This window comes from Camarhynchus parvulus, chromosome Z (genome assembly GCF_901933205.1).
Source record: "Camarhynchus parvulus chromosome Z, STF_HiC, whole genome shotgun sequence".
NCBI classification, from domain to species: Eukaryota; Metazoa; Chordata; class Aves; order Passeriformes; family Thraupidae; genus Camarhynchus; species Camarhynchus parvulus.
The window spans coordinates 50,467,001-50,480,871 of NC_044601.1; the positions used below are offsets into that span (position 1 = coordinate 50,467,001).

Genomic DNA, 13,871 nt, shown 5'->3' on the forward strand with positions numbered 1-13,871 from the left:
ATTTCTTGCTATCACTTGGTACATTTTTCCTTGAAATCAAGGCTTAAGGGTCTTGGGGGAAAAGATAATATGCTCCTGACCAGTCCATCCTAGCTATCAAGTGTAGGAGAAAAATGGATGGAGACTGAACAAGGAAAGTTTAATGAGTGCATCCTTTTGCCAGTGCCATAATGTGACATGCAATTAAGAAATTGGCAGTGCTCTGTGTAACCTTCCGAATTATGCAGATTCTGATAGGCAGACTAAGACCAAAGCCACATTTTTCACTCTTATCATTAAAATTGCACCATTACCTGTCAGGCAAGCTAAATAAATCCAAGGCCAAACACTGATGACAACTGCAAAATCATATTTTAAAGAGCTCCTTTAAATGCTAATAGTCTATTAGAGGCGTGGGTGAGCATTCCTTTAACTAGAGAGATTAAAAAAATGGAGGGGAAGATAAAATAGCTTCAGAGTATCATCCCTATAAAGAAAGAAGGATTTACAAGTAATTATGTAAGAAATTCTGACTTTATAAATGAGGACATAACTATCATGAGGAGAGCATGACACTTTATAAGGCACTTTCTTGCCATTTAACTAACACTACATATAGACAACTTTTTGAGAGGAAAATTAAAATTTCGAAGTAATTTTAACAAATGACAGAGGCAAAACCCTATAATAATCTAATGAAGATTTATAATTGCATACTGCAAGTGCTTACACTCACAAAATGCCAATTACCTAACTGGCAGAACTCATACTGGCTGACATATCAGACTTGATACACAATAAGAAAAAGCAGACATTCATTTACATAATGACTGGAAACCTGGGGAACCTCTTAACCCCTTCCCCACATAAACATACTTAACTCAAAGGGGTAAAATGAAAACTACTCATGTACCAGAAACCAAAATGAAGATAGATAAATTAAAATACGTCATATTTTAAGCTCAGTAAAGTCTCCTCTACTTCAGAATGGTACCACTCTGCACAGGTAGTTTCACCAAAAATGAGCCTATCCTCAAGGACCACAATTTGTGGCCTGTTTTGGAAAGCACTGACTGAGTAAAAGTAAACATGGCAGTCTCCCATTCAAGAGTGACAAACATGGAAATAACACTCACCTGCAGAAGGGGAGTGCTTAGCTTTCAACATGGTGTCAAATGCTACCCGTAGGTACAGTCAGGCACCATCCCAAACAAGGCTGATCACTGACACTATATTCCTCCCAAAATATGTTTCTATTTTCTTATTAGAAATGTTCCCATCATTCTTTAGCATCTTTCAGTGTTGTGTTCCACTAAAATACACACAACTGTAGGAATAAAAAAGATATCTACTTTGCTAAATAAATCATTAAAAGCTTTTAATATCTCTAAAGAAGGACTTTCCAAAACACTCTAATACTGACATTATACTGCAGAAAGCAAGCTAGTTATTTCCAGATAGATAGATATGGGTAAGAGAAGGGGCCTAGTACTATTTTAGCCACTTTGGCATCAGGAACTACAAAGGATGCTGAAGAGCTCAAAATGCAGAACCCTAGATAGTGGTGGAGGCCCACACATTTTCCACAACAAATAAGAGGCAGAATGCTGCTACTGACCATATTCACTAGTCACTACTTTAGGGATTAAGGGCACATCTAATAAAACTCAACTCAGCCTTGAAGAGTACTCTTGCAGCTGTATGTTTATGAACAAGCCATTAAAGTAGTAGACAAGCACAAATGACTAAATACAACAGTAGGAAAATCATAACACTCGTGAATTTACTCATCAAGGTTGCTGTCACACCTCATGTCTCACACTCTAGCTTAAATACCAATTTCCTCCAAAAACCTTCAAGTCCTTGCGTGTTTTTCAAAAAGCCATTCCTTTTAGAGCTACTGTGTGTTTATCCACACTTTTCTCATGTACTTAACATGGAGACACTCACTCCACAAGTGCATCCTTACTGCCTGAATGTTATTGGTCCCCACTGTTATATACAGCAGTTTAAACACAGAAGTCTTCAACCTATTTTATGAAACAGTAAGATTTTTTTAATAAATTAATGAAAATGCACAAATGGATGAGTGATAAGCAGGCAGTAAGAACACAAAATACAGAAAATATTGCCAATACATGTATCTGTCGAACACCAAAAAACATGTTAACATTAACTGCATAGGAAAAGCAGACAATTATGTAGCATTTAATTTGGGCAAACCCCTAAGTAATACCAGGAAATTACTGTTCCATGAAAAGGTGCTGCAACACACTAATCAGGAAAGTAGCAGTTATTGTTCTTTTTTTAATATGAAAGATGTTAGGGTTAGGTTCTAACCCTAACACAATGTGCAGCTGTGGGAAGATAAACAGGATGCTAGATTGAAGGACATGCATACATGATTAAAATGCAGCACTACTGTTGATACAAAAAGCATGCCATTACGTCTATCTCTGGATGGTACTGCCTATATGAGAAAACTAGTGTGGCTAACAATTTGTCACTTCATAATCTCCTTAGTCAAACTAGTCAGCCTAAGAGCCACTGTGAACAACTGCTCTGCACTGAATCCTGTCTTATCTGCTCTAAAATCCTTCACTCATGACATTGTCAAAGGTCTTGTACTTGAAACAGAAAACGATTCGTGTCAAACTAGTTTTAAATTAATAATGCTAGAACCTATCTTTTACCTTTCCCTAAAATGCAGAAAGTCCAGGGTTCCACATATTTGTAATGACAAACCTGATCACTAACTAGAGAAACAATTAAAATCCATGAAGTAATACTACAGAGTTTACACAGAGAATAAAAATGGTCACTGTTTAAAACTTTCCCCAACATTTTATCCATAAAAAAACTCTGAGGGAAGAATGAGAATACATGTTATCTTCATTTTCCTCCCACTGTTATTGTCTACTACCTCCTTCTCCTCTCTAAAATAAATTAGTGCTTCAGCTATAGGCTAGAGAAAACAAATGGCAAAAGGAAAAAAATTCTCAGAAAGTGTTAGACCCAGCACAGATGCCTGTTCTCCTTTCAGGAAAACCTTGAAAATCTGAGCTTGCTACTGGTACCAATCCTGACCACCACAGAGCAGCAAGCTGAGGAAGAATCTCACTCTCACCTTGGCCTTCAAGACAGCCCATGAGCCATTCACAGAAGACAAAATGCTGTTCTGCCTCTGCAGTTGAGAAATCCTGAACTTACCTTGGATATCCAAAGTAAAATCTAATCAAGAAACTGGCTAGTGAGGCATTTCAAAGGAAAAATTACTATACCTTTTCTTGAAAACACATTAATCCAAACATTTTGTTTAAACACTGTATTCCATTTACAACCTTTTTTTTTCAACTGTGCAGATAGACTTGCACAAGAAGCCTGCAGATACAGGATGCTGCAAGTATCTGTAGTATAATCCCTGAGATACAGCAAAACCAGAGTGACTCACATTGTTTCTAGTAAAAGAAACAATCAATTGACAGAATCCATTTCACACACTCAGTCTGAAGCTAAGTTTGGCAGTCTATCAATTGTATAAGTGAAATTTTCATAGCCTTGACATAAATTTGTCCACTAAAGAGAGACTCTTTATTTGAAAAGCAGCTTACTTAAATGATATGGGTAACTGAAAAATAAAGCTGTCATTTGCAGAAGGTTTTATTAAGTTAAGGACTGCCAGAAATAATTGGCTTTTACACCAGGAAATCTGGAGCAGCTGAACATAGTTCAAAATAACATGGTTATCTAAAGGAATTTATTTATTTCCTTCCTCTCTTTAACAGAAACTTCACAGGAAGACAGATGTAGTTCAGCACATTAAATTTTAGCTAACACCTCCTTAAAAACATTTCAAATATACTTATAAACAACATAATACCATTACAGTTACTGGGGAAAAGCCTCCCAAAGCAGCTGCTTGGTTCACCTTTAGCTAGATGGTTAGCCTATCTATCTGACAAAAAAAAGAGGAAAAATTTCTATGCATATAAAAAGCAATGAAGCCTCTAAATTACACATAAGTGTTCCCTGATTTTTTTTTAGATAGTGACTACATAGACTACAGCTTTGACAGATACTACATACCCTACAGATACTAACGTAGCTTTTAGGATTTAGGAGCAACATCTAAATTCTCAACAGACAATACAGCAGACAAGACTGTTCAGGAAACCCAGCAGACTAAATGTAAACTCATGCAGTCTCGTCTTCCTGTATGTCAAACAGATAAAAATAATCTGAAGGTAACTACAGACTGAACTCTCACCTAAACATGTTATACATGACATAGTATTGACAACTTAGAAGTCAGTGTATTCAGCATTTTCATTTAAAACTTTCATTTTCTATGTATATCCAGCAATGATGATGGCTACTGAAAGGATAATAGTAAAATCTCCTTGCTATAAAACCTGTAGTGTTTCACAGAAACAACACAGTCTTCCATAGCAACTCTTTCTTACACTTAATGTCATAAAGGAGAAAACCAGAATGAAAGTTCAGATCACCTATAACAGGAAAGAAAACTGAACACTGTTCCCTGTCAGGGACACCATAATAGTAACATGTCAACTAAAGCGACTACTTAATCACAGATGAGAGAAGCAGATAGTTCTAAGTTAATACGAGAACCAACAATAAAATCTGCAGTACTGGTTCCTCACTTTAACTAAATGACATTTCCTATGAAATGGAAGAAAGGTTACTGTAATGCTTATGAAGCCAAATAAGACGTTAATATAACTTCTTATTGGAATTTCTATGTTTGTAAAATTTCTCTTGGGGGAGAAAAACAAGCAAATAAAACTATTCATATTGGAATATTTAGCTGTAGAATTGTGAAATACTTTAAAAACAATTCCAAGTGCCTTTGAAGTATTCTTATTTAAGATATTATACATTTGCTTACCTATTCAATGATGGCAGAAGAGAAAGCAATGCCAAAGCAGAAAGTTTTCTTCTTTCTGGCTGAGTGATGTTATCCATCCGATCAACCCACATTTCAATCATGTTACCAAGAATTTGGTCCAACTGCATTGGGAAACATAATGTTCTTTTTCAGTTATAAGTGTATCAGTGTGTTTAGAAAATAACTTATTTTAATTTTTCTAGCAAATGAATACATTATTTAGTCTTTGAAAGACACTACACAGTTGTATACCTGACAGAAGTAACAAGCAACATGTATTTTTGAATTTTCTATGACAATGCTTCTAGGCCCTGAACCCTACATACCATTAGCTGTAACCTAGATGCTTGAAATGTATTTCATTTATGGAGAGGGAACTAATTCAGGACACCAAATTATTCCGTTTTTCCCTAACAGTCTCATAGAAACAAAGCACATGGACTTATTCTGTTTTATCTACACAGTGACAGATTAGAAGACTTGTTATCTGTTTGAAAACTGTATTATACCCCAGAAAAGCAAATTTCACTGAAAGACATAATAAAACACCTGTAGCAAAAGACCCTCAGTAACTTCAGCAGTGAAACTGAAGCACACTGAATTTGATACTCTAGAAACACAGAGGAGAATCGTTAGACCATCCTCCAGGCGGCAAGACCCATCAAGATGGCACAGGGAAACAAATTCTCACCCTACAATTGCATGTGAACTAAGTGGGTTTACATAGCTAATTGTGGGATGCAGCAGGAAGAGAATTTACAGACTCTATAAAAATTTTAATGGGATGTTTTAAGTAATTATGGGAATATGCAAAAGTTGTTACATGGTGCTCAGAGAAAGGAGAGAAGGAGGGAGAAGAGCCCCTTTTCAAGATTAACTGGGCAGGAATAAGCATGGATAATAAAGGGAAAAGTTTATCCAGGTCAAAAGAAAGCAAGAATTCCCTATGTAGTACAGCTGAAATACCAAGACACAAAAAACCCAAAAGGACAAAAAAGGACAACAAACCTTACCTCCTGACCCAATTCACATGCCATCTGGCTCAAAAGTAATGAAAAAAACCTTGCATTTTGTAGTAGAACTCTACCCATGATCCCCAGATAAGTAGACATCACCACTGGGTACCTCTGAAATGAAAATAAACCAAAACAAAAGGTGCTTAGTGTAAGTAAAAGAAAAATATTTAACACACACAGCAACAGTACCTGGAAAATACTTGTACGCATCCCTTATGTCTTTCACTAAATTTTAAATTATAAATTGCAATTTAAGAGCCTCTAGGAACAGAAGACTGAGTGAGCAATCTTTACCAGAGTTTTCAGTTCTTACAATATGAAAACTACGGCAATTTCAAAGTCTATTTCATCCAAACAGCCAAGACAACTTGCAAGGTGATTTTACTTTAAATTTTAAAACCTGTATCTTAAGGAACTAACAGTTTATTGTACTGTTAAAATATTACCTTTGAAGTTGATGCTGGTTCCAAGTTACTGCTTACAATTTCAGTAAAATTAAGAAAACTTAGTATCTCTGAAGTTTTTACTTTTTTCAGATAGAAACTATAATACATTTGCCAAAAACTAATCTGCAGGTGTCTCAAAATTAACTGGATAGAATAATAAGTTCACTAGTTTATTATCTTTGGTTATTTTAAAAGAAGCTATGGATTTTTTAATATTAAATTCAGCACATAACAATATAACTGTATTTTGTAAAATAGCCTACTTGAAAAACAAAATGCCAACATTTACCTGAAAATTCTAACCCAGAGTAATACATTCTGAATAGGATATAACGAACTTATTAGTCATAAATCAGAAGACATTTTAAAAATCCACTCTCTATCTTTGTGCTTTGAACAGCAAAAAGTACTTTGCTATATAGTATTACTTGGCTTAAATTTGGAAATCTTATTTTACTCAAACTGGAGCTACTTATTGATATTTTAAGGTCTTCAACTGAGAAAAAAGCAAAGATTTTGTTCAAAGAAGTCAAAAAGCTTGAAGAATTCCACCCACTGATTCCTGCTAGAAATGGAAAGGTTCAACACAGTTAAAGCATATTTGATTTTACTAATTTGTTGAATACAAAGAGAGCACATGGAGAAGTTTTGACATGTAAGCCAGCAAAATTTTAAAGACTATCTCACACAAATCATTCTCACACCCTTCAGCTCTTCATATTAGATATGCCAGTTAGGAAAAGAAGGTCAAGTTGATCTTCTCCTGGTTCAGTTTGTCTTTCTCTCATCCAGGTACAATTAAAAAGGAATAGTATGTGTCTTAAAAAAAAACCAACAAAAAACTCCATCACCGACTAAGGGTTACACTAGGCCTAATGTTAGAGCTCTTAAAAATGTTAATAGTGAAGGAACAGTGCGACAGTAGAATTACATTTGTGCTATTTTATTAAAACAAACAGTACGTTACAAAACAAGTGCTGGACAGCTTGTTTTTTCTTGTGCTACTGTGTTACCTTTAAAGATTTTTAAACTAGATATGAAAAATCTATCAGATACTCTTAAAACAAGAGAAAATTGAACATCAATATGAAAAAACTGGAGATAATGGAAGGTACTTTCATTTTCCAAAGGAAAAGTAGAGAGCAGTTAAAGAAACTCTTACCTCCCCTTCTATAATCCCCCTGAATACTGATGGCAGAAGGGGTTGAAACATTTGAGGACCCAACACAGGGTTGACTTTTAGGACATTTTCTACAACCTTAAGAACAAAAGCAAATTGAGCCATTAGCAAAGTACATTCATAAACCTTCAACAAAGCTTTAAACCCATGTGAACTGGTGTACACATATAAAGTGCTCAGAGGATGCTTACCATTAGATACCAGCAAATCCCAGATTGCTGAAACCATATTCTAGTAAAATATTCTGCAAACCTGATTTGCATAAATGCACCTGGTGAAAGTTGACAAGCCAATGAAACCCACCTAGCCAAGTACCTCACAAGCCTCCCCCATGTCCCAGGCAAAGTTGATGGGGTGGTTTGGAAAAAGGGACCTTTTTATGGTTCCAGGAAAAGCAGTAGATTGAGATGGTTGGTAGAGTGAAGTACCAGCAGTTCAGGGCATATTTCCACAGCTGTCATGTCAGTTTTTGAGAACCTGCTGATTAGGACCTACCAGCTCCTTGCAGGTGTGCTCTCAGAGGTGCTATTCTGGGCATCTTGCTCTGGTTCCCAATGTTTAAACACTTTACCCTTTGTCTTTCAGCTCCTTTTCCCCCCATATGCTGTTCCCTGAAGTAATTTGTTTTCCTGCCTTCTTCCATTTTTCTTTTGCCCAGATGTTTGCGCTCCAGCCTTGTACCAGAGAGATGGGAAGAGGCTGTGAGAATAATGTGCTGAGGGCTCCTCACTCCTACTTCCAGGTATAGAAAGTGATGGCACATGCATGAACACACTGATGTGTTTTTAAAGCACATAAAGGTATCATAAATGCACCACACCTAAACACTCTTAGTCTCCATTTACTTCCACTTCAGAGGAATTTCAACAAGGACCAACTCTTCTGTGCTCTTGACCAAATTTTCCAAAATATTTTTTTCTCCATGTTGAACCTCGTTCCCAATAGATTCATTTAATACTCTATTTTTTGCACTAAGAAAAGTGTTAAGCAGTTGACCTTTCTCAATGCCTCTCAATTTTGTAGACCTTTAATATGCAGAGGTATAAAAGAGGCTTATTATATACAGAGGTAAACATAACTTTTCCCCCCACTCATCTTTCTGGGTACTGGAAGTTTTGGCCATCTCCTTTGTTCCTTGCACAGTCTTTTTAAACCTTTTATTGTCTGTGTCAAGATAATTAGAAAATCAAGTCACATCAAGCCTCAGCAATCTTGCAACAAATAGTCTTATCAGTCCAAATTAGTATTTTTCAACCTTATTAATTTAATTACTGTTCTAATGTCTATTTACAATCCAGTCAAAGCTGTTTGTATGAAACTATTTCAGAGAACACCCCTGGGTGTTTCTGTTCCCAATGCTTATCTAGATTTTGGGGGTTTTTTGTTTCATAAGTCAGCACAGTGAAGCCTGACAAAACTTTTGCTTTTCCTAAAAATATTTACAAGGATGATAGCTCAGTTATCCCTCTGGAATCAAGAGGGCATTCCTAGGAAAGTGTTCCAAGTATACCAGACAAATCTTGCAGGAAGGCCACACTGGGACCCAAGTGAATAAATTATTCTGTACTAGCAGTGTAATTCTATTTTAGAAATCTGATTAAAAGCTGCTGCATAAAACATTCACTCAACTACAGACTTTAAATAATATCACTGAATAGACCAGAATTGACATTTTAAATTTCAGACCTAGAGGCCGTATGCTCTTCACAGAAGTAACTACAAACAGGGGATATTCTGAACTTCACCAGTTGTTTTCTGTCCTGGATTCTGGAACTAGCTGTGAATCCATTAAAGGGACAGTTGAGATCCAATTTATATCCCCCATCACATTTACAATTAATTGAATTCAAGTCCAACTTTTTATAAACAACACAGAGCCCCATGTTAGTGCAACTACTGGAAATCTTAATAGTAGTACACTACAGCTACTAGTCAGTTACCTTGCAATGTATATTCCAACTTTATTTCCCAAAATTCTTTAAAAGACACATTCAAATCATTGTTATTATTATTTCCAAAGCTTATGAGTTCCTCAACATCATTTTAAGGCTGTGTGAAAATATAAATTTCTGGTTCTTTGGAAAACCTTTAGCAATGTTATTTAAGCAGTTATGGCCATTACAACAGCAACTTATGCCAAAGGCAAACAAAGACTGTCTGAACTCTGTGTCTGGTACAAATGGAAGTATGGTACACAAAGGAATTTCATGGAGACCACATACATACAACATTCAATAAAGATAGGAGAAGTTTGCTTTATACTCACTAGGTTTGCTCTATTCTCACTTCAAGTAAATAGTTAAACCACCACTGATGGTTTAACTCCAATGTCAAATTCTGCTAAATACATTGGTTTCTTCTACATGTTCTAAATTCTACTTGAAAACATTACATGCACAGAGCCGAGCCTCTGAATATTATTTTTATTATACTCCACCTTTAAAACTTGAACTTGACCTTCAATTGTTATGTCCTTCAAAAGCTCACAAAATGACCGACATAAGTCAGCAGCATACATCTGAAATAAAATGAAAAGAAGGTATTATGCAATGCATTTTATATATTGGTATATATTTCAAAACTCAATTCCTTAGGGGTTTACATATGCCTAAAGACCCAGTTTCTCTTCAAAGATCGTATCTGCTAAAATGTTCATCATTCTAAACTAATTAAAATTTAATCTAAGCATTTTGTTGCATTTTTAACATTGCAGGACATTTAAACAATCTCAAAGAATTTTCTAATTAAGAAGGTGTGACAACAAGGCATAATATCTTGTTCAACTCCTGCTAGCATGTATATTCATAATTTTAATCTGGTAGGATAATAATAGTAAATATCATTACCCAACATAGGGCCATTCAGATATCAAACTACTAAATCAATCCACAAAGCATTAATTCTAAATAATAATATTTCTCAAATCTGAGTGTCCACCATGCACTATAAAGAGCTAACATTAAAACAGTATGTTTGTATACACATATATGAATAAGAGTATAAATATTTGTCTGTATGGCATCCTCCAAGATGAGAGAAAAAACAGTTTGCCAGTAAAGAACTGAGGCAGTAATATGGATCTTATTATATTGTAACATACCTGCAAAAATTCAGGTGAAGATAAGAAAATATAAGCATTGATGATCTTAAAGCAATTTTTGAGATTTTCTGAACTCAGCTCTGGAAAAAACAGAAATCACAATTCAGAACCTGGTCACAAAACTGAAGTACAACCAAGATGATTTCCTTCTAAAAGTCTTCTCCTCTTGCAGCTTGTAGTACCAGATGCCAACAAATGGAAAAAAGATCTTAGATCCAGTGCCAATCAGGCTCGCTCTCTCTACAAGGACAATTACAGATGTGGAATGACAGCTCTCATGCTCAAATGGAAGCACAAGAAATCCTACAACCTCAAAAGCCAATGATAACTAAAAACAAAACCAAACAAAAGTCAGGTATGGATGTAATACTGGGTTAAGAAGATAATAAAGACAGAATAAATGAAACATGTACTTTAGAGACTTGCAATTACAGATAAATGGTCTCTCTCACACTGAGTCAGTAAATGCTGAGCAAAAAGAACGAAATAAAGATTGCAGTTCTGATCTTCTGACCCAGATGCCATATCAAATGGCACTGAGCTGACACACACTGAGCTGTAGGGCATAGCTTGAGTATTTCAGTAAAGAGAGCATATCTGCCTAAGAGATAGATACACACACAGAGGAAGATATACAGCAGCAGCTTGAAGAGAGAAAAAAAGATATATCGTCAGGCACTACCTGTAAGACTGTTTAAGGGGAGGGAAAAAATAATCACTCTGGAACATGTATAAGCAGAACTCACAGTAAAATGAAAAGTTTCAAAGTTTCACGTGGATGTTGATACTAGTGCAGAAAGTCACATTGTGTAAAAACAAGGCAAAAGACCTCAAAGGGATAAATTTCCTTAAAACCAGTTTGGGAGACAAACTATTCTTGGTAAAAGAATTGGACCTCAGTTCCATCACCTTTAAAATGTCTAATAAAACCATCATGGATAAGCAACAGGAAAATATTTTTACATGAATTTTAAATAAAATTCCTTTACCAGATGGAACAAGCATCTGGCTAAGACTTCATGCATCTCCCATGGCTTAGATGAAAGCAGTCGTATGGAAGTTGGCTTACACCTAGTGGTATTTTTATATATAAAAACTTCTACTAAAAACAGCTATCACCATGACTGTGGCTGCTTTTCCATTATAACATCTGTATAGTTCTGGGAAGGTTCAGCAGATTTTCTTTTTTACCCCCCCATTAATGTTCTTCCATTGGATATGGCCATAAGACAGCTTTGCGTTCCTGCGTATGTTCGTAAGTCAGTACTCAGGTCGTATCCTGTAATAATTTATTATGAATATTTTTGTGTCTTGACTTGAAAAGAGATCACCTATCAATCCAATATGCTCATCAAAAGATTCAAAGATGTCTGTGAGTTTAGTTTTAGTAGCATTTTACTAGAGTTTACACATTGAGTTCTCCCTAGAGGTCTGCATTTGTGTTTTTCTCTTTACTGGATAGAATAATATTTAAAGCTTCAGACACTGAAGCAAGAAGATAAATTCTAAATAAATGGTCATATAAACATGAAGTACTACTAAGTTTTCCATAACTTCCCATGCTGTGATTCTGTGATAACCAATAAAAGGTAATAAGATGTGTGTAGCAAAAATTGTACTTCAGGTCAAAATGAAAACAGGTATGACGGAGGCAATGGAAATGACAGAACCTCCATCACTCAAACACAGCTCAATGTTTAGCAAACTTTTCTGGAAACATCTCATGTTGAACAAACTGCATTTAGAAGCTAATTATACATCAATTCTCTTGCCAGGATTTCATTAATCAAACATATTTTTTTAAATTAACTAATGTGCTCCTTTGAGTTTTGTTTGGATCAGAGGAGTTACACCAGTTCCAGTAACTTGGTTTTTGCCAGTCCCTTTATAAATACAGTACATGCACATTAAACTTGATGCTTTTCGGAACAGGTATGTCTAGATTGTGACCATATTTCCAACCTGAAATTTTATTAGATTCAACTGTCCTTTTAAGCTGCCTCATTGCAGAAACACTTCCATCCTCAGACAATTAATGCATTTCTCCATTCCACATTATTCAAAACACTGCAAGAGATGTATTAAAGAGATTGTGCAATCCCTTCACAGGACAATTACATTTCAACAGAGTTTAAACAGTAGCACCAGTGCTGAACTGAAAACCAAGTATGAAAATTATGCTGTGAATAATTATTGTACATCAGTGACAGCACCATAATCTTTGAAGGTCAGTCACTTTTGCAAGTGAAACCAAGCCCTCATATATAAAATGCAACATTCTGCTCCTGAAGGCATATCTTGACTTGTATAACTCCTCTGACATACACTTCCAACAACAGTAGTATCCTGAAATGGGTACAAAAAGATATTTTCATAATGACAATTATATCTGGAAGTGAACAACTATGTATTATTTTTAGATTAGTTAAAAAAGGAAAATCAAAAGCATATATAAATATGTCACATATGAATTCTTCTTCCTCTGCCCTCCGGTCTTCTACTTCATCCATGTTCACCTCTGACATATTTTCTGAATGACTTACACGCTTATATAGAAGCTAAACACACCAGCAAAATTCTTACACTACCTGTATAATACAGTAATTCCATTCAGTAAAAATAAATTCAGAAAACAAAGGACAGGAGGTTAATATTCCTTACATTGTATTTTCAAGAACTAGTTTTCTGGAGCATCTTGTTGCTAGTTCTCCACCCTACCCCACAAGACATAGCATGGTAGTTACCTAGTCAGAACTTCCCTTCACCTCATCTGTCCTTTGACTTTTACTTTGATGACTTCAGACTGAATTGAAAACCAGTCTTGGAGTGATTATCTCTTTTTTTGCCTTATCTCAGATACTTAAGGCAAACAAGACTTTGCAATTTTGACTTCTCACCTTGTTCTGACAGCTACATCACCATGCTAAGAAGGACAGAAGAGCCTGACAAAGTGCTGGAAGTTGCAGCCGAATGCTGCTACTGGTGTACTAGAAAAATTCTGCTACAGGTTTAACACTGAAAAGTTATTTAATTAACTAGCACTGTTGATCATCAGTGATCAATGTTTTCTTTTGCAAGATGCTGCACCTTAAACTGTACTGTTGCACTTTATTTAAGCGAAGAATCTCTTTTTCAAGTGTCCTGAATGAAGTAGCTCCCTGATGGGTAGCAGATGGCAGTATTGTACTGGTTTTCTAACTACCATGTTTTAAAATAAGGTTAGCACTAATCCAAAATTCCA

The 13,871-nt window shown here is 35.5% G+C and overlaps 1 protein-coding gene across 3 annotated transcripts in view; it reads right to left on the reverse strand.

Annotated features, from left to right (window-relative positions):
• IPO11 (importin 11) overlaps positions 1-13,871 on the reverse strand; it is an 80,582-nt gene that overhangs the window by 22,810 nt on the left and 43,901 nt on the right. For all 3 annotated transcript variants that reach the window (XM_030968149.1, XM_030968147.1, XM_030968148.1), the window contains exons 25-29: positions 10,631-10,710; positions 9,968-10,048; positions 7,513-7,608; positions 5,902-6,015; positions 4,889-5,010 (exon numbers count right to left, since the gene is read on the reverse strand). In XM_030968149.1, the coding sequence (XP_030824009.1) occupies positions 4,889-5,010; positions 5,902-6,015; positions 7,513-7,608; positions 9,968-10,048; positions 10,631-10,710 (493 nt within the window). The remainder of the gene's footprint in view (positions 1-4,888; positions 5,011-5,901; positions 6,016-7,512; positions 7,609-9,967; positions 10,049-10,630; positions 10,711-13,871) is intronic.